This window comes from Danio aesculapii, chromosome 5 (genome assembly GCF_903798145.1).
Source record: "Danio aesculapii chromosome 5, fDanAes4.1, whole genome shotgun sequence".
Lineage (NCBI taxonomy): Eukaryota > Metazoa > Chordata > Actinopteri > Cypriniformes > Danionidae > Danio > Danio aesculapii.
In genome coordinates, this window is record NC_079439.1 from 60,252,740 (window position 1) to 60,278,559 (window position 25,820).

Sequence of the window (25,820 nt, forward strand, 5' to 3'; positions counted from 1 at the left end):
AAGTGTCTGGAACTTAAAATGTAATGGAAATAAAGCATTTTCAATGTTTTTTAAACTGTAAGTTATTTAATTTACACACTCATACTTCTAAAATTTATGGTAGTACCTGTAATAATAGCAATAGTAATACCAGAATGGAAAAAAATTACATTTAATCAAAATAGCCCAATGCATTGGGTTAAATTGTATACCCCAATGCATTGGGTTAAAATAAACTATAGTTGGGAAGGGGCTATAATAACCTATAGTTGGGTTATATGTTGGGGTATTTTTAACCTAAGTATTTTAACTGATTACTCATTAGGATTAGTTTTTTAACTCTAATGGTTTGTTGCAATCGGTTTCCTCAAATGGTTTGAGTTGCCTTAATTATTGGGTTCTACAAAACTTTAGTAACAGGAAATTCCCAAAATAAATGCTTTATATTTATTTTTAATAGATTTCATTTAATGATAAAAATGTGAATATTTTAATGATATTTCTTGTATAGTTTGAGGAGGAGGAGTCCATATATAGCCAATGTCATCAGAAGTGATTACTGTATGTGAGAACGCTCATTATAACGTTTTGTTTCGGTAAGGAGAGTTTTAAATGGGATTAAAGAGAAAATCAATTACTACTCAACGGAGGGATGATTGCATCTGTTTTAATGACTCGATCCGATTTCAGCAGCAGGTATTTGTTTTCTAGTTGCGTCATGCGTTTCCATGAAGACCATCACTGGGTTCATCAGACTCGAGTTGCTATCCTGTACACTAGACATTCCTGTAGCGAGGTGAGTCCATGATATAATAATTCAGAGGATTTAACTTCAGACTTCAATAGATAAATACGTAAAGAGTAGGCCTACGCGTATAAACTTAATGGCGACTATTACAAAAAGCTTTAAGTGGTCTGGTTGAAGACATTAACTTTTGTTTTAAAAACGCTGTATTATTATTCTAAAGTGCTTTTACGTAGTTAAAATAATCCACATAATGTAATGTACATGTTCGCGTGGGTTTCCTCCGGGTGCTCCGGCTTCCCCCACAGTCCAAAGACGCTGGGTGAATTGAATAAGCTAAATCGGCCGCAGTGTATTTGTGAATGGGAGTGTATGGGTTTGTTATGGCTGGAAGGACATGCGTAAAACATATGCTGGATAAGTTGGCGGTTAATTCCGCTGTGGTGACCCCAGATTAATAAAGGGACTAAGCCGAAAAGAAAATGAATAAATGGATGACTAAAAACATTAAAGGCTACTGTACGTTGCTTAGAAACTGTCAGATAATTATCTGATGGTTTAAACCATCACTTGCTGGAAAAACTATTCCTTGCAAAAAAGAAACAACCAGAATGTGTATTGGTTTTAATGATTATAATGGAAATTATGTATTAATTTTAATTTTAATTTTTGATACTATAATGGTACTGTCTACTGGTAATGTTTGCCTAACTATCCTATATGTTATTTATTTACTTTGAAATAATGACTAAACCAGTTGTCTTAAAATTATTAATGTTCATAATTCTAAAAGTTATTCATTCATTTTTCTTCGGCTTAGTCCCTTATTTACCTGGGATCGCCACAGCAGAATGAACTGCCAATTATTCCGTCATATGACCAGCCGCAACCCTGAGAAAGTTATAAGGCCTGGGTTAACCTAAGGCAACTAACAGTTCCAGGTTACAACACATTTATTGGATAGCCTACTGTTTTTAAGTAGTCAACTTGTCACTTAAATGACAACGGGTTTAGGATTCTCACTTTTTTAAAGTAAAACCAATCGACTTCTATAATGTCTACACTGTAAAAAATTATATGATCAATTAATCCTGACAGCATATGTTTTTAGGTCAACTTATTAAACTAATCGTGGTCTAACTTAATTTTATAAGTTACGCAAGCTGTTTTTAAGTCAGGTTAACATAATATAAGTTCAATGGACTCATAAGATTTGATTTAGCTTAAAATTTAAGGCAACCAGGATTTTTTTACCGTGTAAAGTCAACTCTATTTTTACAATGTCTAGAAACAAATTGTACTGCAATTAAATTACTGATTAAATTAATTAAAATGTGAGGGTTTCTAATATTTTTGTATTGATTTTAATTGATAGAAGTAATAGAAATTTTTATTTATATATTTATTTGTAATTTATAGCGTTAACTCTGGTTACTGTGAACAAAACAATTTAATAAAGAAATGTATATTATTATATCCCTTAAGTTTCTCTAAAGATGATGTCCAATAAAAGCCAGGTATTGGCTTGGATGAAGAACCGCCATGCTTTTCAACACACGGTCCGTGCCTCTGGTCAGTCTGAGGTCTGGTACGATTTCACAGATGAGATGAAATTCCGCCAGTATGGATGGCGATGCTCAACCAACGAGGACTTGTACTCAAATTCCACTCTCATTGGAAACTGGTCTGAAGAGAGTTTTGACACACGGCGTACTGTAGCGTCACGACGCCCCCTTCCGAGTCAGGTAGGTATTAATGTTAGATAAAACACTTAATTTGAGACATTTTAAAATGATTGAATTTACGTAATTATAAAATATCAAGTGGCCTATGGTGTTGCAGTGCTTTTCTCATAAGTAATCTTTTAAGTAATTAGTCATTTTTAATTAGCTGGTTATTTTTATAGTGGATATTTGAAGTCAGATTATTAATAAGCATATTTAGTTGGTCATACTACTGGTTTAATAGAGTTATGTATGGAGGTGTATGTTATGAAGAGTATTAAAGTGTAACAGTCAGTAAAAAAGCTCTATACATGTTTCTTATAGGAAATTGATCAATTAATAAAGATTTAAAGGGATAGTTCACCCCAAAAAATAAAATTCAGTCATCATTTACTCACCCTCCACTTGTTCCAAACCTGTTTGAGTTTCTTTTTTCTGTTAAGTACAAAATATGATATTTTGATTATGTTGAAACCTGGTAAACATTAAATTCCACAGTTCAATATTTTGTGTATGCATTATTTTATGAGATGCTTAAAAAGCTCAAAGTAAAATTTATTTTAGTCAAACACAAAGTATTTAAAGCGTCCATATTTATGAGATTACAAAAAATAAACGTTTTTGTTTTTTAACATATACAAACACAATAATGTACAGCTTTTCAGAGTACTCCATGTGCATGAACACAGGTACTTGAGAGTATTCATTCTTGGTCTGTGTCTGATTTTGTATCTTATCAAATGTCATGAGCAACAAAAAAAGTCTTTGAATTTATTTTTATTTTTTGGCATATTCAGTTGTTTATTATTTTGCTCCATGTCCTTTCGTTTAAAATGTCAGGGCAATTTTTGCATTGTGCCAGAAATATACAATGTAAAAAATATCAGTAAATCAGCTGTTTTCCGTGTTTTGTGATTCATGTGTTTATTATTTTATTTTCCACCATTTATTTATGCTTTTGAGTTGCATTATGGAACCTTGATCTTTCTTCCAACAACTTTTATAATTAAAAAGTTAGAAAGAGTGATTTTTAATAGTTTAAATGAGCAATATCACACTCGTAGCAGTGCGATATGGCAGTGCTCATATTCAGCCACATCGTACTGCTACGAGTATGATATTGCGTTTATACAACAGTTCGACGGCTATAAAAAGTTTGACGCTTTTATAAAAAGAGAACATCAAACACGGAGAGTCTCAAAAATCCTTTTGTATGAGGAAATACTTTCTTCCGCCATTTATACACATCTGCAGCTGACGATCAGAACAGCAGAAACCGTTGTCAGTTCACAAACATCACTTTAGAGCTAGTATTTGATCGATTCTCTTGCATAATGTTTGAATGGTATAAATGGCATAAAATGCCATCAATCTACAGACATTTGCTAGTATTTCTCTGCTGCAATCAGGATATCACAATAATTAACCCCGAAAAAGCCAAAAGCAAAGCAAACACTATCAGATTCTGTGGTATAAATACAGCACTGCAACATACAAAAGAGAGAAATTGACTCAGAATGTCAATTACCTGATTTATAATGATTTGTTCAGCTGTAGTTTGAAACTTACGTTGAGAAAATGTTGAGTTTTTTTCACTCTAAGGACTTATTATGCGGTCTCTGTCGCCATCTTGTGGCGGATAATGAACCATCTTTTTTTGGCCAGCTCAGAGACAGGCTGATGGCGGCCGATGCACTGAAATTATAAATATTTTAAATTAGGCACTATCCTTATAATTAAACTGTATAGTTTCAGTCTTGACTAAAAAAAGCCTCAAAAGTACATTATGTTGTCCAACAGCTGCAATATTTGTCAAACTGTAGAGTGTCCTCTGCTTGTTGCTGTATGTGGCGGAGTATACACAAGGGTGAGAGGTTAAGAGTCTGTAGGAGTGCTGTTATTTGCAGAATATTGCACGGCTATCAGCCCATCAGATTCAAGAACCAGACAGAGCTGTTGTATAAAGTGATATATTGTCACTTATACATTTATTATACAACACAAATATTATACAACACATATATTATACACCACATATATTGGTTGGTATTGTATCAACATCTAATAATGCAATTCACAATCATAAATAAACTGAAAACCCTTGTGAATCACAAAATACAGAAACTGTAAATTTACTGTTTCTTTTTTTTTACAGTACAAGCACCGGTGCTTTGAATTGTTTTTGCACAAGTGACTGTATTCATGCATACTATGAAATAAAGTATATTAAAAAGGCTGTGCGTACGACTTTGCAAGCATCAGGGTATATATGAATCAAAGAGTGAAATTCAATACCTTTTAAGACCTTTTTTAAGACTCTTATCATACATTTTAAGACCTCTTCGCCACTTTAGGTTTCAACCGGTAACATTGGCGACATTTTAATTTAGAGTATATTTAATAAATGCTGATTGTAGGAAACTAATCCTAAACATTATACTGAATAAAAATACTAATCCAGCAGGTGGCACCTAAAACAGCAGGAATAATGGGGTTTCCTTGGTTACTGCAGTAAACAAAGCAGCATGATGTCAACTCCAGCAGGATTTTATCGATTTCATAAACTACACAGCATCCCAATATTCACAGATTAAATTCAGGCAAACTTTAGCATGCTGATACAAAATGTAATACCTTGCATTAGTATTTAAGACTTTTAATGCCTTAAACTTCTTTAAATTGATTGATCAACTTTTAATACTTATTAAGACCCTGCGGAGACCCTGAGTATGCATAAAAATATAGTACACTTTGTTTTTTTAATCAAAATAGCCTGCCAGTTTTGTGCTAAACAGTCCAATAATCTTGATTTTTTTTACTCTTCACAGTTCTCTCACTATTTTGAAACCACATATCATTCCAGCTATAAGAAAGATGACATTCAGCCCAAATACACAAGTATGTTTTCTAAATTCAACATATTTATTGCAACAAATATTCAGCTAAATATCTATGTTTCTGTAAAAAAATAATAATTCCACTTTTTCAGGAGCAAAGAGAGAGCCAAGAAGCTTTCCTGGACACCAACCGGAGCTTGACCCTCCACACATTAAATGTGTGCCGGACTCCTGCTACAGAATGCACTTCAAAGGCACTCAAAATAGACAAGAAATAACAGAAGAGACCTTAGACCCTCAGTGTGTGAGTGAAACTGAGAAAACAGAAACAAATTAATGCATTTAGATGATGAATTCTCGTTACAAAATTAAATCAGCTTTAGTTTCAACTCACTGAGTTATCCAAGTCAGTCAAATATTAATAAAAATACTAATAGCAATTACTTTTTTTGCTCAAGCAGCGGTCTATTTTTTCCCTAAATCACTGAGGTTTGGTAATTTTCCTTGTCAAATGTTATTGACTAATTTACTCCACTGCACTATTGCACTATGTACTACTTCAACACATTTTTAGTAAATGACCATATCTACAGGAATAGATATGGACATAATAAACAAATTTGTCCATTATGGCTTTATTAATATCAACTGACAAGACGTTTATACTTCTTTCTCATAATAGTTCAAAAATTCATCTTTTCTTGTCAGCAGATTTTTATATCATATTATTATCGATGGATGCGCATTGATGGATTACTCTTAAGTGTTTGGACCCTCAGCAGTGAATATTAAACCACACTGAACTGAACTAATCCAACTGTTTCAATTCACTGTAATCTTTTATGTGAAGCTGCTTTGACACAATCTACATTGTAAAAGCACTATACAAATAAAGATTAATTTAATTGAAAAGTATTTTGGCGGCCATCATAAATAAAGGGAGGGGGAGGGGTAATCAAAATATATTTTAGGATATATATAAAAATATATTTTTTTTAACCATCCAATGATCCATTCATACATTTACTGATTTATTCAAAGACATTTCAGCTGTCATTATGGTTTTTAATGCCACATCCATAACTGGAACTCTCTCTACATGTTCTCTCTAGATATCATCATATCAGCTTTGCATCTTGGGAGACCAAGGTATATATAAACTTGCCAAATTAAGCTAATTAACCTAGTTAGCCTTTAAATTGCACTTTAAGCTGAATACTAGTATCTTGAAAAATATTATGTGCTGTCGACATGGCAAAGATAAAATAAATCAGTAATTAGATATTAGTTATTAAAATTATTATGCTAACATGTTAAAAAAATCTTTCCAATTACCAGAAATTGGGGGGAAAATATACAGGGGGGCTAATAATTTAGAAGAGTTAATAATGACTTCAACTATATATATATATATATATATATATATATACACTACCGGACAAAAGTCTTGTTGCCTATCCAAGTTTTAGGAACAACAAATGATAGTCATTAGATCATTTGGTATCAGAAGTGGTTAATATTAAAGGCAAAGGCCTCGAGATTATGCTTATTTTACAAAATAACATCATGCCTTGGTTTTTAATTATTTTGTTAGGACAGTAAGGTTTGACTTTGCTTAAACAAAAGTCTTGTTAATTAACAGAAATAATGTACTGTATAGAATATGAAGTCATGGTGCAGTGGAAAAATAATTAATATTGTGTATGACTCCCATGAGCTTGGAGGACTGCATTCATACATCTCTGCAATGACTCAAATAACTTGTATGGCAAAGAAAGCGTTCTTGCAGGAGTTCATCAAGATTCTTTGGATTCATCTTCAGTGCCTCCTCCTCCATCTTACCCCAGACATGCTTAATAATGTTTATCTCTGGTGATTGGGCTGGCCATTCCTGGATCACCTTGACTTTCTTTGCTTTCAGGAACTTTGATGTGGAGGTTGAAGTATGAACAGGAGCGCTGTCCTGCTAAAGAATTTGCCCTCTCCTGTGGTTTGTAATGTAATGGGCATCACAAATGTCTTGATACCTCAGGCTGTTGATGTTGCCATCCACTCTGCAGATCTCTTGCACGCCTCTATACTGAATGTAACCTCAAACCATGATTTTTCCTTCACCAAACTTGACTGATGAATCTTGGGTTCATGCGGATTCCAATAGATCTTCTGCAGTATTTGTGATGATTGATATGCAGTTCCACAGATGATTCATCGGAAAAATCTACCTTCTGCCACTTTTCCAAATGATCAACTAAGTCAAGTTATTATTTTTTGCACTTATAACTGGGATCAACGACAAAACTTTTGTCAGGTAGTGTACATATATATATATATACACACACACTGCAAAAAAGAAGGTCACACTGGTTTAGAAAGTCCACAGTAATCAAAATTTAATAACGTTGATAGGTGAATTCAGTGTAATCTGTGATTAATGAGGAATGTAAGCAGTGTTCAGTGCACAGCCATGTTTTGAAATTCTCATTCTCACTCCTGCCCTCTAGTGGGGATAATTCAGTTTATACGCAAAATTCTGTCATCACTTTTCTCAGGTTTACCGCTTCCAGTTAGTGTTCAACAAAAGAAAGAAACTTATAAAGGGTTAAAACCACTTGAGGGAAAGTAAAACGGAGTGAATGTCCTTTTAAACTTTTAACCGAACCATCCTTTCAAACCTTTCCTTTATTAAGGAGTGATAGAAATATAAGGAAATGAGGATCATTTACTTTAGTCAGAGCTTGCTCATATTAGTTTTCTGTAAAAAAATAGACTGATACAGTTTGGTATTAGCAGCTTTAACATTGTTGAATAAGTCAGCCATTAATAAGAAACTGAATAGTCTCAGTGATTGTAAACAATATAAATTCTTGCCAGTTATTCACATGCACGGATATCTCCTTCTGAAAAATAACATTCAAATGTTATTTATATTTGCTTTCATTATGTTTGTGGTAACATTTATTTTGCAGTAATGTGAAGTCACCATATTATTTATTACGCTTTTAAGATCAACATTTTGACTATTTTTAAGATCGTAGCCACTGTTTCAAGCAGTGTATCACTGTTGTTGAGCAACAGAAAAGCAATCATAATCTGCCTCAACACAAACAAATCAGGTCAAAACAGTTAAATACTCACTTTTTCAAGAAACTATTTACACCTTTTCGCTTTGTATTCTGGTCCCAAATCCACCATTAAAGGCTAAAGCTAAAATGATAAATCAGTCATAGTTTATTGTTTTCTACACTTTCAAACGTAAAGTATATGGGTTTCTCTCTTCTGTTGAAGTTCGATAAAATGACCCATTTTGTCTTATAAAAAATGCCAGCGAAAGAGACTCCTACTCTCAAATACTTTTGTCTTGCAGTCAGAGCTGCATAAGCTACAAAAGCTCCTTTGTTTGGTGGCATCAGCAGCAGACAATACTTTATTGTGAAAGAAAATGTATTTCATTTGGGAAAGACGCCATTGGTTTTGATGCCATTTCAACCCTGAATGTTTTCTAAGAGAACATAAACATTTGGCCATCAGTAGGCTAGCATTGGGTTAATACGATTATTTTACATGTAATGTAGCATAAGCATGTTGAGACAACAAGTTTGAAAGATGAAGTGTAGCATCTTTACTTCTGAGGGCCAGCGGCGGTGGTTTTGTCGTCACGAGTTACAGGGATGGCGATGGTGCGTTCTGGGCCATCCGAGAGCTTTCGCGGGGCTGTCACTGTCAACACACCGTCAGAAGACAGCGAGGACGTGATGGAGGCTGGATCCACACCAACAGGGACACGGTATTTTCTCAAAAACTCCCGTGAGACAAAACCATGACCGTCCTGTGTGGAAAAAGAAACATTAGCAGGTGTTAATAAATAGTGAATTCTTCACTGTGGATAACGTGTTGAGTAGTGGCACAAGTCATGATGGTGATGACGTGTGGATTTGAAACAACAAAGCCAGGGATGAGATTTTGGGTTACTGTGAACTGCAAGATTATAGTACCTGACGATCCTCATGTTTAGCGTGAACTTCAATGAAATCACCGATGATTTTCACTGATAGCTCCTCTGGTGCAAAGTGTTTGACATCCAGATTTAGAGAGAATTGGTCCTTTTCCATTTTCACCTAAGGAGACACAATAAAAACAAAGAAATTCCACAGTTTAACACATTTCTCCTTAAATCTGTATTACTAATACATTTTTTTAATCATGCAGACAGCACGGTTTTCACTGCTATTATATTAATACAAATAATCAATATGTAAAGTAATACAAAAATTTTTTTATTTTATATTACAAAACAACATTTATTTTATTGCAGGTTTTATTATGGTAATGGAATAATGCTTTTGGTTTACAGCAAAATACAAATTAAGTAAAAAAATATCCCTTTGGACTGAATGTGCTTCTTGCCATTTCTTTGTAATTATTTGTGAAATCTATTAACAAATCTGTTTCTGTTTAGAGTCCAATTTAATTTTCCCTTTAAAGTTTCCTGCAGTAGACACGGTGGCTCAGTGGTTAGCACTGTCCCTTCACAGAAAGAAGGTTGCTGGTTCTAGCCTCGGCTGCGTCAGTTGGTGTGGTGTGGTTGGTGTTGGTGTGGGTTTCCTCTGGGTGCTCTGGTTTCCCCCACAGTCCAAAGACATGCACTATAGGTGAATTGGGTAAACTAAATTGTCTGTAGTGTATGTGTGTGAATGTGAGAGTGTATGGATGTTTCCCAGTACTGGGTTGCAGCTGAGAAGGCATCTGCTGTGTAAAACATATGCTGGATAAGTTGGCGGTTCATTCCGCTGTGGCATCCCCTGATGAATAAAGGGACTAAGCTAAAGGAAAAGGAATCCATGAATGAGTTTCCTGCAGTGATCACAATGCAAGCTTAAAAGCTCCACAAATATGCTTTCTATATTAAAACTATCTAAAGATTTCTATTAGATTTTAGGGTGAAATATGACTCTGATATTTCTTTGATTTTCAGCCATATTAAAAATATGAATAAATCAATTAATAATTATCTAAAAATTGAAATTAACTTGAATCTTTGTTTTGTTTAGCTTCGTTTTCTTCTAAATGAAAGCTGCATGTTTCAGTTTCACTTTAAAGATACAGTGCCAGCACGAAATCATGAATGAAATTCGCAAAATATCCACTGCGATCATGCAGTATTTTAAAAAACAGCAGATACTTAGTGCAGCTGCCTGCAGTCATAGTTATTTAGTTATTAAAAAACTGAAATAACATCATAAAATAATGATAATCTATAACATTCATTCGTTCATTTTCCCTCAGATTAGTCTCTTTATTCATCAGGGGTTGCCACAGTGGAATGAACTGCCAACTTATCCAGCATATGAGCAATTCCAGCATAATGGATGTGATGTTTTCAGTAAAAACATAAATTTCCATAGAAAGTTCATCTTAGCATTATATTGAAACATCTGTTTATATTTTCCAGAACAACTGGCCACAGAGTTAAGGGACCAGAAAAATATCAATCTGTAAACACGTTTTGTATTTAAAATGAGGAAAATAAACATGCGTTATGGATGTGACCAAATAACAATACAAACCTCTGAGGTGTACTTCCAACTGTTTAAAAACATTAAGGGCACAGTCCAGCCAACAATGAATTCGTAAAAAAAACCCTTCTGAAGTATGCAAACCTCCCAAAAAGCATAGTTTGAAGTACACACCATACTTCTGTGAATTCTTCTGTAAATTCTGTAAATAAAACTGCACAACTCAAAAGAAATAATGCGAATCAAAAGGATAAAAGATGGCTCTCTATAGAACAAAAATGATCGACTTTATTTTATTTGACATTTTTGCATTTATGAGGAAAAAGTGTTGTTATGGATGTGACTGATGTGAAATTGCCACTTGTGTGACTTTGGTAAATCAAATGTAATAGTTTGAAAAAACTGACAGAGACATTTCTGTGTATTTCTAAAGTACTGTAAAATATTTCTCATGCAAAAAACTTAGAAACAATTTCTGTACTTTGGTGAAAACATAATTTTTTTTTATTACACAAGCCTTCCAACTGCAACCCAGTACTGGGAAACATCCATACACACTACGGCCAATTTGGTTTATTCAAATCACCTTCAAATCAGCATTCATTCATTTTCCTTCGGCTTAGTCCCTTGTTTATCAGGAAACACCCATACACTCACATACACACACACACACACACACTAAAACACTACGGCCAATTTAGTTAACCCAATTCACTTATAGCGCATGTCTTTGAACATGCATAGGGAAACCAGAGCACACAGAAGAAACCCACACGAACATGGGGAGAACATGCAAACTCCATACAGAAATGCCAACTGACCCTGCCGGGACTTGAGCCAGTGACCTTCTTGCTGTGAGGTAACAGTGCTAATCACTGAGCCACCGTGTTGCCCTACGTATAACATGGTTTTCTAAAATATTTGTGTCCTACTTGTTAACTGAAGTCAGATAAGTCTGTCTAATTGACACTTAAATATGAATATAATACTGCGTGATGTGTGTGTGAGTGTGTGTATGTGTGTTTTATGTATACGTGTGTATGTCCAGCCTGATCTCACGAGAAAACGTAAGTATTTTACGTTTTGTCAGTTTAGTGGCTAATTCGTACAAATTCGTACGAGTTCAGTCATACGAAATTGTACGATTTTAAAAAGAAGGCGTGGCACCTAACCCCACCCCTAAACCCAACCGCCATTGGGGGATGAGCAAATCGTACTAAATTGTACGAATTAGATCGTACGAATTCGTACGAATTAGCCACTAAATCAAAAAGTTACGAATTGCCATGAGATTGTGTTGGTATGTCTGGTTTCTCTTGTGGCTATTTGGTTTTTAGTATTTGAATATATTTGTTTTTTGTTTATTTTGATTTCTGTTTTTGTTTGTATTTGTTTATATCATTCAAAGAGTTCAAACTTGTATATGCTTGTGATGCACTTTGAGTTGCATTTTATGTATGAAAGTGTTATTCAAATAAAATTATTCACTCATTCATTTTCTTTTCGGCTTAGTCCCTTTACTAATCACTAGGCCCACACAGGAATCTGCGCACAAAGAATTCCACAGATTTTCCGCAGAATTCTGCAGATTTTTAGCCCATCATTAATTCTGTTTATTTACTTGAGTAAGTGTTTGTAAATCTATATTTATTCAGTTTTTAAATTAATTACAGTAATATTATTGACTAATGTGAAAATGTCCATGTGATTTATGTACAATGCAGCTTGAACAGTAATATTTTCTGTCTTTTAGTAGATGTATTACTTGCTTTGTTTACCAAATAAAGTGAATCTAATTGGATTTGCATTTTAAACATTAAATAAAAGTTAAAAAGATATTATTTTTTATTTCACGTATTAAGATTTTAGTTATGATACTCCCAAAATAATTCCGCAGAAATATGCAGATTTATAGCACAATTCTAAGCAGAAATAGCAAAAAAAAACTCAGCAGATTCCGTCTGGCTCTACTAATCAGGGGTCGCCACAGTAAAATGAACCGCCAACCCATCCAGCACATGTTTTACGCAGCGGATGCCCTTAGTTTATTCAGTTCACCTATACAGCATATCTTTGGACTGTTGGGAAAACCGGAGCACACAGAGGAAATTTATGCGAACACAGGGAGAATATGCGAACTCCAAGAAAGAACCAGTGACCTTCTTGCTTTGAGGTGTTCGTGTTACCCACTGCGCCACCGTGACGCCCCTCAAATAGAATTATGATTGTTATTACAAAAAGTTAACACATTAACAAATGAAATCAAAAGTATTAAGTGTATAGCCAACTGTTCACTAATTAAAAACATTAAAGGCAAAGTCAACCCAATAATGAATTTGTAAATTCATCAAACATTGTTTCCACCTTTTTTGGAAGGTAAATGGCTGCTGGTTTTCAACATTCTTCAAAATATCTTCTTTTATGTCCAACAACAAAAAAAAGAATCTTATTTTACTTTAAAGGATGACGTGTGACTCCTGAACATTCCTCATACAGTAACTCTAATACCAAAAACTTACTGAAGTCAACAACAACTTTTTATAAAGCCACTGAACACTAACGTTTTGTAGCTCACCTCAGAAACTCCGCTCTCCATCCAGCTTGGACTGCGAAGAAAGGAAGATCGTTGGGAGTACAATGAGGGCATCACATCAGCCTCAGTCATGGGCTCCCCAAATTGCTGGTTTAAGAGCCGGCCGGGAAAGAAGACTGGAAATAAGGAGCGCCTGAACGAGGGATGGATGGCGATGTCCATTTTGTGTCTGGGCCGCTTCTGCAAATCTGCTGCCACTTCTGTCTACGCACTTAAATAGAAGAGGGATACTGACGGCCCCTGGCAGACGAGCCCACTGTGGATCTTTCTGGAATAATGATGTAAATGATGTTGATTTGCCTCTTTCACTGCAGCCCTCCCACTGTATTCTCCCCTTCCCCTCCATCACTCTCTGCATTTATCCAAAGAGCTGATCGGATTTCAATTCTCGCAGATACCGGCTGGATTACAGCGTGAGCCCTCAATTGTGCTGATGGTCCCCCGTGTGTTCAGAGCACTGGAAACTGCGCTGTCTGCTCCGGTGAACCTGCCAGGATTGAGTCAACTTTGTAGTTGCTTGGCATTCCAGTGGCTAGATTTGATGCCAACGGAGATTAGGATGCCCGTGAGGTGATGTGCCCATGTGTATTTTGGAGGTTTTAGTCTTTACAGAAACTGACAATGAACGCGGCTGAGAAAACTGTGCCAGGCTAAACACCATACAAAGTCAATCCCCATGAACAAGCCCTCGGCCGGACAACATATTACAGGGCTTACTTGAGCTGGCACATGCTGAATGGACATCATCATTTTGGAGAGGTAAGCAGTCTTAATAGATATGTTATCAGTCTATATTCTTTAAAGGGCACCTATTTTACCCCCTTTTCAAGATTTAAGATACTTTGTGTTTGCAGAGTCTATCTGTAAACTTTCAGCTCAAAAAACTCATCAGATTATTTATTATACCTTTCAGAATATAGAAATTTTCTGCTTTGAAAACAATGTAGCTGTTTTTGTTGCCTGTGCCTTTAATAGACTGATTTCACGCGGCCGACATTAAAAAAGTGAAATCGAGGCTGCGGTGGGAAGAAACCCAGAAGAATCGCACACATGAATGTTGTCTACCTGGCTGTATGGCTGCGTCAGAAACCGCCTACTACTCAGTAGGTACTGCATTAGAATTTAAATGTACTACTCTGCTGTTAGAAAAGTACATACAGTATGAATGTGAAAAGTATGAATGGAATTCGGACGTACTACATCCGCCATTTTGTCATGGTCACCTGACCTACCTGCGTCAGTTGCATCGCTTTACCCCCATTCATGTATTCGCTCATGGGGCGCATGCATGGGATGCGCACTTCAGAATCTTGCCGGAAGTATTAAGTCACCTGGGTACTTTTCTCATTCTGATTTTCGAATTCGATGAATTCGGACATACTACTCGGCTCGCATACTGATTTTAGCGTACTGTATAGTATGTAAGTATGCAGTTTTGGATGCAGCCTATATCTTATCAGCAAAGAGAAAGTGACACAAATTTAAACTTTCCGAGTGACCCGAAGGTCCGTTCTGAATGGAAAGTGAAAATAAAAAGGGATATCATTTTCAGCTAAGTTAAGGGAAATGGCACTAGTTAGCTAATGTTATCTTTCCCAAACACGCGTTTTAGATGCCATTTATCAAACTCAAGTTAGTGAACTAATTCTTTTGCTATATTAGACTTGTCAAGATACTGAATTTCGTTATTGTAATTTATAAAAGTCATCAATTTCCCGCTAACATTTAAGTGCTGTTGAACGCAACACAGCTGATTTGCCATTGTGTTCACCAGTGCTCAACAGAAATGACTGTGATTGGCCGTGGAGGTCATCAGTTCACCACACTTCACCGCTGTTTACAGACGAGCACAGACGAGCGATCCGCTGATGACTCGACTGATCTTTGCGGCTTTAAACGCTCCAGTCTCCGTGTATCTGTGTTTGCACTCACTGAAGAGCTGTGAACTAATGACCTTCTCAGCCAATCACAGTCACTTCTGTTGAGCACTGGTGAACCCTATGGCAAATCATCTGTTTAAGAACGCACTCTGCAGTAATTAAATGTTAGCGGGAAAAGGACGTTTTTAAAACTTCAGTACCAGGACAACACTATTAGTCAACATGAGGATGTGCTACAGTGGACTGCATTGCTCAGCGGGTTACATAGGCTGAAGCAAGCAGGGAAGCCCCCACTGTTTACCTGGTGCCATGAACTGAAGCCTAGGGGGACACTTGAGCGTATTACTCTTAAATAGATTGTGATGTTGTTTGATGCCTAATATGCTTTTAATTGTTTCAAAAGTGGATGATATTAAAGTGAAGTTTTAAAATCATGGTAACAGCTGGAGGTTTGTAGTACACAGCATGCTGCTGCAATGTTTACAGTGCTGAGCCTATACTTCCAGGTTTTATCCCACCGCAGCCTCGCTTTCGTGTCTTAAAATGGCGGTCGCATGAAATAAGCATATGCTAGTTCTCCCCGCCCACCGTTTCCACCTGCCTGTCAGAGAGTGCCTCTCTGCCTCGGCTGCGTCAGATAAACAGCACAGTGTAGGAAGCAGATCTCACTTAACATTTGTGAGAAATACTACAGTAAGAACTATCCTAATGATTATTGATGTATTTGTTGTGGAGGTAATGAGTCACAGATGAGTGACATGAGTTAACTCACTTAGTGCATTATGGGAATTTTCTAACTCGCTGGTTGTACACTTGTGCGGTGCATGATGCCATACATAATTCCCTATTAACACTATTAATCTATTACTATTATTAGATCACTATAATTAACACTATTAATCCATTTGAGAGTCTTTAAACTTTTGAAATTTGAGCTTTTGAAACTTAAAAGCTGCTTCGATCTTAAAACCTTCAGCCATATCTGTCTGTCTGATAAAGGGCTCTATTTTAAAGATCTATGCGCAAACTCTAAAGTGCATGTCGCAAAAGCATTAAGGGTGTGTCTGAATCCACTTTTGCAATTTTAAGGATGGAAAAATATGCTCTGCATAACGTGCATAAAGCATAACGTGCATTAAACCAATCAGAGTGTCATCTCCCATTCCCTTTAAGAGTCAGTTGCATTGTGCCATGGCGCATTTGCTATTTACATGGCGGACTTTGTAAGTGGAAAAACTGAACGCTTCACTAGTGAGAAAACAGTTAAACAGACCATCTGTTTTGTGAGGATAAAGAATGAGCCATTCGGCCTCTTTACTTTCGTTTTACTTTACTTTTACTCTTTACTTTACTCCTTTACTTTCATGGATAAGGAAACAGTGCAAACGCTGAAGACATCCATTAGCCTAAATATTTAATTTAGTTTGTTAAGTGCAAAGATTTGTTTCGAAACTATTTCTAAATTCAGTTCTAAATTCTAGCAATGAATAAATGAACAATAATAATGAAGTGTGGTCAAAAAACTGAGTTATATCCTAACACACATCCTATTTTTATGCCCCATACATCTATAAATATTACTACTAATAATAACATTATGCAAATGAAAATTGTCATGAATAAACCGAAAAAAGCCCCCAGACTTGAAGAAGGCATGGAGTTAGTGGTTTTTCTATTTAAGTAGAAAATAATAATTTTTGTAACGTTTTAATCTTTAAATTGTTTTTATATGTAAAGATATTTGTGTATTGCTGTACATCCTGTGTGTATTAAGCAATATGTTAACGTTTGGACCTTCATAGGTGCATAACTAACACGCTCTGGACTTTAGACTGTCTATTTCAGTTCCTCAAAATAGCAACGCACCAACAATGTGCCTTAACACACCTCATTTTAGACCGGAACATCCATAAGTCCACAAAGTTGTGCAAATGGATTTGTAGTTTAAACAACTTTGTGCAAAACAGGAAAATTACTGTTGCGCTGGTCTGAAAGTAGCAACAAATCGCACCAAACACGTCTTGCGCCTGATAGGGCCCAAGAACTTCAATTTCAAGCGTTTTGTAAATGACTGCGTACTCAAATTTCTAACAATTAAAACCAAACACCTTCAAAATGTTTAGCTTCTGGTATTAAAAATCATTTCAAACATATCATAAAAGGGTATAACTATAAACTTTTTTACGTAACTATATACCGTAAAGATATAACTATTTAGCGTATAAAGCCATAACTATTCTACTGATTAAAAGATAAAATGTTAAGTTAAAATGTGCACCCTTTCCTTGACTCACTGTACCTAGAAATGGCAAGGCTGCTGTTTTAGTAGTGCAAGATATAGCATAAAATCCTTTCAAAACAACAGCATTTCATTTAATCTTTTATTTTTTTTAACCTGGAGCACTAAATCTGCTGTTTTGCTTTCTGAGCCTGCCACTAAATCTATTCACCATGCTTGTGTGTGTGTGTGTGTGTGTGTGTATCCTCTGCAGCTTTTACTACAAGCTATTTGTAGCAACATTTATCACGTTCCCGTCTCAAGTGCGCAGTCTCTCATCTCCCTTCTCCTGCAGTCTTCTCCACCCCTCTCCATTTTTATATTTCCGCTCTTCTCACACTCTGAAAATTTGTGTAATTGAAGTCTGTCAATCCAGTAAATACTCCAGTAATCTCTTGGCAGCTTTTGCAGAGGTCAGAATGGCCGACCGCACCGTTCCTCACGCTTACCCAATGAGTATGGATTATGAGATGTGTACTCCTCCTCGAATCTATGACCAGAACTTTGCAGAAGGTGAGTAAAATCAGGCTTGGACTTAACAAAAATAGACAATGTCTTTAGGCAGAACATACTGCATGTGCATTTCTTGTTGGCTTACATGCTTTTAATGTGTTCATAACTTTAAAATGACTTTTCATAACACTCATATATTTGATTTTAACATTCAATATAATTAGCAAAACATTATAATTATGTGAAATAAGGATACATCTGTGGACGCTATTTGTTTTGAGCAATAATGTTAGCACCAGCGCTCTGACAGTAAATGGAAACGTGAGGCCTCAGCAACAGCTTATATTTAGAATTCCACACATGACGTGACCAAAATGAACCTGTTGTTCCCTTCATTACTGATTATGAATCGTCTTATCAAACAATTGTGCAGCAGGTTCAGAGACCAACTGCCAAAACACACTCACTGCCACGTGTAAAGTACTGTAGGATTAAAATAGAAAATGTAAGAGGAACCCGAGTCTTGATCTGTAAGTGTATTTATTGACACGCACATTTCTTGTCTTCAAGAAGATTATAATAATTATCACCTTAAGGGCAGATTTTTCTGTTTTAACATACTCTTATGCATAAATGACAATGAGATGACCTTCTCTATTATCTAATTTTATCTGATTATAAATACAGTTGAAGTCAGAATTATTAGCCGCCCTTTGATTTTTTTCTTTTTTAAATATTTCCCAATATATGTTTTACAGTGCAAGGAAATTTTCACAGTATGTCTGATAATATTTTTTTCTTCTAAAGAAAGTCTTATTTGTTTTATTTTGGCTAGAATAAAAGCAGTTTTAAGTTTTTTAAAAACCATGTTAAGGTCAAAATTATTAGCCCCTTTAAGCTATATTTTTTTCCGAATGTCTACAGAACAAACCATCGTTATACAATAACTTGCCTAAATAACCAAATTTGCCTAGTTAACTTAATTAACCTAGTTAAGCCTTTAAATGTCACTTTAAGCTGTATAGAAGTGTCTTGAAAAACATCTAGTGAAATTGTATTTACTGTCATCATGGCAAAGATAAAATAAATCAGTTATCAGAAATTAGTTTTTAAAACTATTATGTTTAGAAATGTTGAAAAAAAAATCTTCTCTCTGTTAAGCAGAAATTGGGGAAACAAATAAACAAGGGGGCTAATAATTCAGGGGGGCTAATAATTCTGACTTCAACTGTATACTGTTATATCTCTGATTATCTGAATAAAATTATTTATTCAAAAGTACGTGAAGATTGCAAACTTGAATATCACAAACATATTCAGGAAATTCTGTATTAAAACTGTTATATAAGTGTTTATGTATTTGATAATAATTTACATAATAATTAATCTTTTCGGGGTTTTTATTGGCAGAGGGGATTAAGAAGTCTTAGAGTGATACAAAATGTTTTATCAAAATAATAAAGTAGCTGAAAATAAAACCTAGTTTAGCACTCTTTACGACCAGTTTTGTTTACAATTTGCGTCAAATATTTTTTTTAACAAAACAGCTGAATTTATTAATATTTGGGTGGTGGGAGTGTCCACAAAAATATATCTTTTTAGTTTTTGTATGTGTTGTGTTTTATTTAATCTTAAATATTAAGGTGATACAAATATTTTTATAAATTCTATACATTAACATAATATTATTGTATTATTTCATATTTAATTATTATATATATTCATATATAATATTTATAAAACATCACTAGTGGTAATAATTGAAATAACAGACAATTTGACATTTTATCAGAACACTGTGATAAATTCCCAGAATTTCACAACATGTTACTGTAGTTTTTCACAGTAAATTACATGAGTGTCACTTTACTGGATTTACTGTTGTTTTTGATGTAAGGCTGGCATCATGATTACAGCAAATTACTGTAAAATGGCTTAACGTTTATATGTTAGTTATAGGAATTCAAACATTAATAGTTTATTCAACAAAGAAATTAATACACATTAACTTTTATGCTAGTACAGGCACTTTTTTATATTTAGAAATATTTACAGAATTATTTTTATTATGAAGTACCTCAAAGTAATTTACTGTAAATTTACATACAGTACCTTACTGTCAAAGTAATTCAATTATTAACCAGTAATTTACCATAAATTTAAGGTCAAATATTTTACAGTGACGGTATGGTTGGTTCTAGGTTATAAAATATCAATCCCCATTTTTTATATAATATAATATAATATAATATAATATAATATAATATAATATAATATAATATAATATAATATAATATAATATAATATAATATAATAATTGTATTGTATATCATTAACAAAATATATTAACTTTTATTATGTAATGTAACCAATTATGTATTAAATGTTTTTCAAAACTATATAAAACTAACATTAGTACACATAGTACATTTTGGGCATGTTATAAAGTGCATGTCTCATGACATTTATAAGTTCAAAGTCTGACATAAACTGTGCCTTTTCAAACAGGAATGAGGAAGTTCTGAAATTTACAATACAGAGTTAAATGGAATGCCGAATAAGCATGAAATATTATTCTACTTGCATGCCACTGGATGCATTGTAAGGATGTGATGTTTATATATGCAATGTAATGTGATGTAATATATTTCTGTGTGTATATATATATATATATATATATATATATATATATATATATATATATATATATATATATATACACACAAACACACAAAAAACAAAAAACAAATATCATTGAGCCGTGGGCCAAAGATAAATATACCAAACTATTACACTATTACATTAAAGTTTCCTAAAGGTTTCATAATATTTCAAAATAAATAGAAAACATTACTTTAATTTGTATTATCTAATGCAGTTTAATTTTTAAATGAGAACTTATTGCAATAAAAACAAACAATCGCATTTATAAGCCAGTGGAGTTCATTGCTGAATACACTAGTCAAGCAGAATCTGCCTTTGACCTGATTTGCTCACTAAAGTCTCTGCATTGTGGGGTGTCAGTGTGTACATTTAAACTAAATCTGATTAATTTACACCATTTAACTAAAACATTCAGTTGGATTTTAACAATAAAACAAACAAAGGGTTACATTACATTTGAATTGACAGTCTCTAACCCATTCCTATCAGTCTCTCACTCTTCTCAGATGGCATGGTGGGCCAAATCAAAGGTTACTGAGGGCCAACGGGCCCTAGTATGGGCATCTCTGGTATAAATAGTAAAATCTCTAAACATGATTCATAATTCTTTTATTACATTTATTACCCTCTCCATGAAAAATATCATATATTGATTTTATATGTGGAAGTATTTATTCATTCATTCATTTTCCTTTGGCTTAGTCTCTGATTTATCAGAGGTTGCCACAGTGGAATGAACATCCTTGGTCTTAATTATTAACTTTAAAATTAAAATGTATCATTTTGCCCTTAGATTTTTAATAAAAAATCTTGCAAATTAGAGCTTTTTTTTCAGAAAATGTCAGTTGGTCAGTTGTTTAATTATTGTAATGGGAAATCTGTGTTTTCAAATCAAATATTGAATTTTTAATTCTTCCAAAAAGGTAAAAACATCAGTATTGTGTTGTCTAAAAATGATTTAAACGTCAATAAACATCAAACATTTTTATTTGAAATTGAAAAGAAAGGTCATCAGTAGTTTATGGAATAAAACAAAAAGTTTTCTCACAAACACGTAAGATGGCGTTGACGATGATGGCCGCCTCCGTGTTGTGCTCCATCATTAAATCAGTCCTCGGCATTTCAATAACTGTCTGGTTTAGCTTAGCTACCAAATCCGTCCTCCGAAGACTATGTCAAATAGTTTTGACTGCTGAGCGAATCACTGGTACAACCCTCTCTACTCTCTAAGAACTGTACTTATCCAGAGCGAGCAGAAGGGCTGCAAAATTACTCTGGACCCCTCACACCCAGCACACTGCCTCTTTGAACTTCTACCTTCTGGTCAACGCTACAGAGCTCTGCGCACCAGAACAGCCCAACACAGAAACAGTTTCTTCTCTCAGGCAATCCATCTCATGAACACTTGATGATAATAATTGTGGAACCAACATCACTACTTGCCATACACTTTTATACACATATACACTTATTTAACAACACACTTTACATGCCAATTTGCTCATAACAGCTGCACATATAACGTTGTAAATGGTAATATACCTGTACATACACTTGTCAATTTGTATATTTGCATTCACTACTTCTATTTTTAAAATATATTTATTATCTGTCTTTTGTCATGTCTCTGTAATTCTATTGCATTGTAGAAGCTCCGCCATGAAAACAAATTCCTTGTATGTGTGAACATACTTGGCAATAAAGCTCTTTCTGATTCTGATAATTATGAATCCAAAATCCAGAGAAAGTGAGAATTGTTTTCCATGGCCGTCATAGTATAGAACGTGAAAACAATGCACACACGTTTGATTGTTCACTTACCAAATTTAATGTTCATAAAATAGAAGTAATAATGTCATTTTAAAATGTAACTAGAATTTTGTTTGTTTTAATAAAATTGCAGGAAGTAAAATAATTTCTTCTTCTTCAAAAATGTACTCATGTAAAAAGTAGTGTATCCGGAAAGTATTCATAGCGCTTCAGTGTTTCCAAATTTTTTTATGTTACAGCCTTATTCTGAAATTGATTAAATTGATTTATTTCCTCAAAATTCTACACACAATACCCCATAATGACAATATGAAATTTCACCTGAAATATCACATGTTCATAAGTATTCACAGCCTTTGCTCAATACTTTGTTGATGCACCTTTAACAGCAATTACAGCTTCAAGTCTTTTTGAATATGATGCCATAAGCTTGGCACACCTGTCTTTGGGAATTTTTGTATATTCCACTCAAGCTCTATCAGGTTAGATGGGAAGCGACGTTGTACAGTCATTTTCAGATCTCTCCAGAGATGTCCAATAGGATTTAGGTCTGGGCTCTGGCTGGGCCACTCAAGGACATTCACGAGTTGTTGTGAAGCCACTCCATTGATATTTTGGTGTTGTGCTTTGGGTCATTGTCCTGCTGGAAGATGAACCGTCGCCCCAGTCTGAGGTCAAGAGCACTCTGAAGCAGGTTTTCATTCAGGATGTCTCTGTACATTGCTGCATTCATCTTTCCCTCTATCCTGACTAGTCTTCCAGTTCCTGCTACTGAAAAACATCCCTACAGCATGATGCTGCCACCATCATGTTTCCCTGTAGGGACGGTATTAGCCTGGTGATGAGCGGTGCCTGGTTTTCTACAAACGTAACGCTTGGCATTCACTCCAAAGAGTTCACTTTTAGTCTCATCAGACCAGAGAATTTTGTTTCTTATGGTCTGAGAGTCCTTCAGATGCTTTTTGGCAAATTCCATGTAGGGAGTGTCTTCCGTCTGACCACTCTACCATACAGACCTGATTGGTGGATTGCTGCACAGATGGTTGTCCTTCTGTAAGGTTCTCCTCTCTTCACAGAAGAACCCTGGAGCTCAGACAGAGTGACCATCGGGTTATTGATCACCTCCCTGACTAAAGCCCTTCTCCCCTGTTCACTCAGCTTAGATGGTCAGCCAGCTCGAGGAAGAGTCCTGGTTGTTTCAAACATCTTCCACTTACGGATGATCGAGGCCACTGTGCTCATTGGAACTTTCAGAGCAGCAGAAATTTTTCTGTAACCTTCTCCAGGCTTGTGCCTAGAGACAATCCTGTCTCTGAGGTCTACAGACAATTCCTTTGTCTTCAAGCTTGGTTTGTGCTTTGACATGCACTATCAACCCTGATACCTTGTATAGACAGGTGTATGCCTTTTCAAATCATGTCCAATTGACTGAATTTACCACAGGTGAACTACAATTAAGCTGCTGAAACATCTCAAGAATGATCAGTGTAAACAGAATGTACGTGAGCTCAATTTAGAGCTGTGAATACTTTATGTACATGTGATTTTTCAGCTTTTTTATTTTTAATAAATTTGCAACAATTTCAAAAAATCTTTTTTTCACATTGTCATTAAGGAGTATTGTGTGTAGAATTTTTGAGGAAATAAATTAATTGAATCCATTTTGGAATAAGGCTTTTAACATTAAAAATGTGGAAAAAGTGAAGCGCTATAAGTACTTTCCAGATACACTGTATTTGTAACTGATCTGTAATTGAATAATCCCAAAAAATATATTACTGATGTAACTTAATGATTTGTTCCTTCTCTCACCCTCAGCACTGAGCCCCAAGGAGCTGTTGGCCCCTGTATTGTACCACGGTTACTACATTCGGCCCCGCATCAACAAGCAGCTAGAGAGGGGCTTCTCACAGGTAGAAAGTGAAGACGACTGGTACCGAGTATTGCTGGACGTGTGCCAGTTCACACCGGACGAGATCAGTGTGCGAACAGTGGACAACCTGTTGGAAGTGAGCGGCCGTCACGCTCAGAGAATGGACCAGCATGGCTTTGTGAGTCGTGAGTTTACCCGCACGTATATCCTGCCAATGGGTGTCGATCCGCTGCTGGTGCAGGTTTCTCTGTCTCATGACGGGATCCTCTGCATTCAGGCTCCACGAAAAACTGAGGATCTGGAGCCTCAAATCAACCAGCTCAAGATTAAAGTGGAAAAGAAGGAAAGCAAAAGTTAATCAAGTGGAGCGTTCTAAAGTTTAGTCAAGATGTTATAAATCCTGCAGAATTCCATAGAAAAGTCTATGGAGTTGGAATGCCCAGCACTTTCGTGTGTTTGTTTATTAAATAATTAAGATATTTTGAATAGTTTGAAGTTCTGTTTTTTGTTTTTTATTTAAACCATTCCAAAGAATCTTGCAGGACAAAAGTTTGGCGTAATTTGATTTTTGAAAAATGTTTTCAGAGAAGTCTCCTGTATTCAGCAAAACAGTATTATTATAAATTAAGATTACAATGTTACTAATATATTTTAAAATGTAATTTATTTTTATGATGGTAAAGCTGAATTTTCAGTATCATTCATTTTCAGTGTTCTGCGTGGTTCTTCAGAAATCATTCTAATATCCTGATTTGATTCTCAGTTTTATCAGTTAATAATAGTTCAATCATTCATTTTCTTTTCAGCTCAGTCTCTTTATTAATCTGGGGTCGCCACACAGAATGAACCGCCAACTTATCCAGCATATGTTTTATGCAGTGGATGCCCTTCCAGCTGCAACCCATCACTGGGAAACATCTATACACATCCATTTACACTCATACACTACAGACAATTTAGCCTACCCAATTCACCTATACCACATGTTTTTGGACTTGTGGGGGAAACCGGAGCACCCGGAGAAAAAACCCACGCGAACGCTGGGAGAACATGCAAACTCAACACAGAAATGCCAACTAACCCAGCTGGGGCTCGAACCAGTAACCTTCTTGCTGTGAGGCGATTGTGCAAATTTTTTTTGCTTAATATTTTGTGTGGGGTAAAATCTACTTTTTTCAGGATGAATAAAAAGCAAAATTATTTTTAAAATACTTCATTATTTGAATCAGAAATCTTTTGTAATATCATAAATGTCTTTACTGGTTGATAAATAAATGTATTAATTTCCTTTTCCTTTTGAACTTTTGATTGTATTGCACCATGTATCTCAAGCAGCAAACACTCAAAAAAATATTTAAGCACGTGATTTATGTATTCTGATTGCATATAAAATTTCCATCCATTTGGATTACATACTCTTAACATTATTTTACTAATAAACTTTATGCGATTGATATTTGTTAGTTAAACATAAATGAAACAAATAAGAACGAGATTAATGCTATAATATC

The 25,820-nt window shown here is 35.0% G+C and overlaps 3 protein-coding genes across 3 annotated transcripts; 2 read left to right on the top strand and 1 right to left on the bottom strand.

Moving 5' to 3' along the window:
* The first annotated feature begins 629 nt into the window (after positions 1-629).
* cfap68 (cilia and flagella associated protein 68) lies at positions 630-5,850 on the top strand. The gene is made up of 4 exons (XM_056458582.1): positions 630-775; positions 2,210-2,469; positions 5,277-5,346; positions 5,438-5,850. The coding sequence occupies exons 2-4, from the start codon at positions 2,221-2,223 to the stop codon at positions 5,620-5,622; spliced, it is 504 nt and encodes a 167-aa protein (XP_056314557.1). The 5' UTR covers positions 630-775; positions 2,210-2,220; the 3' UTR covers positions 5,623-5,850.
* On the bottom strand, positions 2,367-13,650 carry cryabb (crystallin, alpha B, b). The gene is made up of 5 exons (XM_056458581.1): positions 13,374-13,650; positions 9,278-9,400; positions 8,909-9,111; positions 2,847-2,883; positions 2,367-2,457 (listed from the first exon to the last, which is right to left on the bottom strand). Exons 1-5 carry the CDS (start codon positions 13,551-13,553, stop codon positions 2,446-2,448), a joined length of 555 nt encoding a protein of 184 aa, XP_056314556.1. The 5' UTR covers positions 13,554-13,650; the 3' UTR covers positions 2,367-2,445.
* A 4,141-nt stretch (positions 13,651-17,791) lies between these two features.
* On the top strand, positions 17,792-24,795 carry hspb2 (heat shock protein, alpha-crystallin-related, b2). Its single transcript, XM_056457063.1, has 2 exons — positions 17,792-18,062; positions 24,255-24,795. The coding sequence occupies exons 1-2, from the start codon at positions 17,969-17,971 to the stop codon at positions 24,665-24,667; spliced, it is 507 nt and encodes a 168-aa protein (XP_056313038.1). The 5' UTR covers positions 17,792-17,968; the 3' UTR covers positions 24,668-24,795.
* Positions 24,796-25,820: the final 1,025 nt, after the last annotated feature.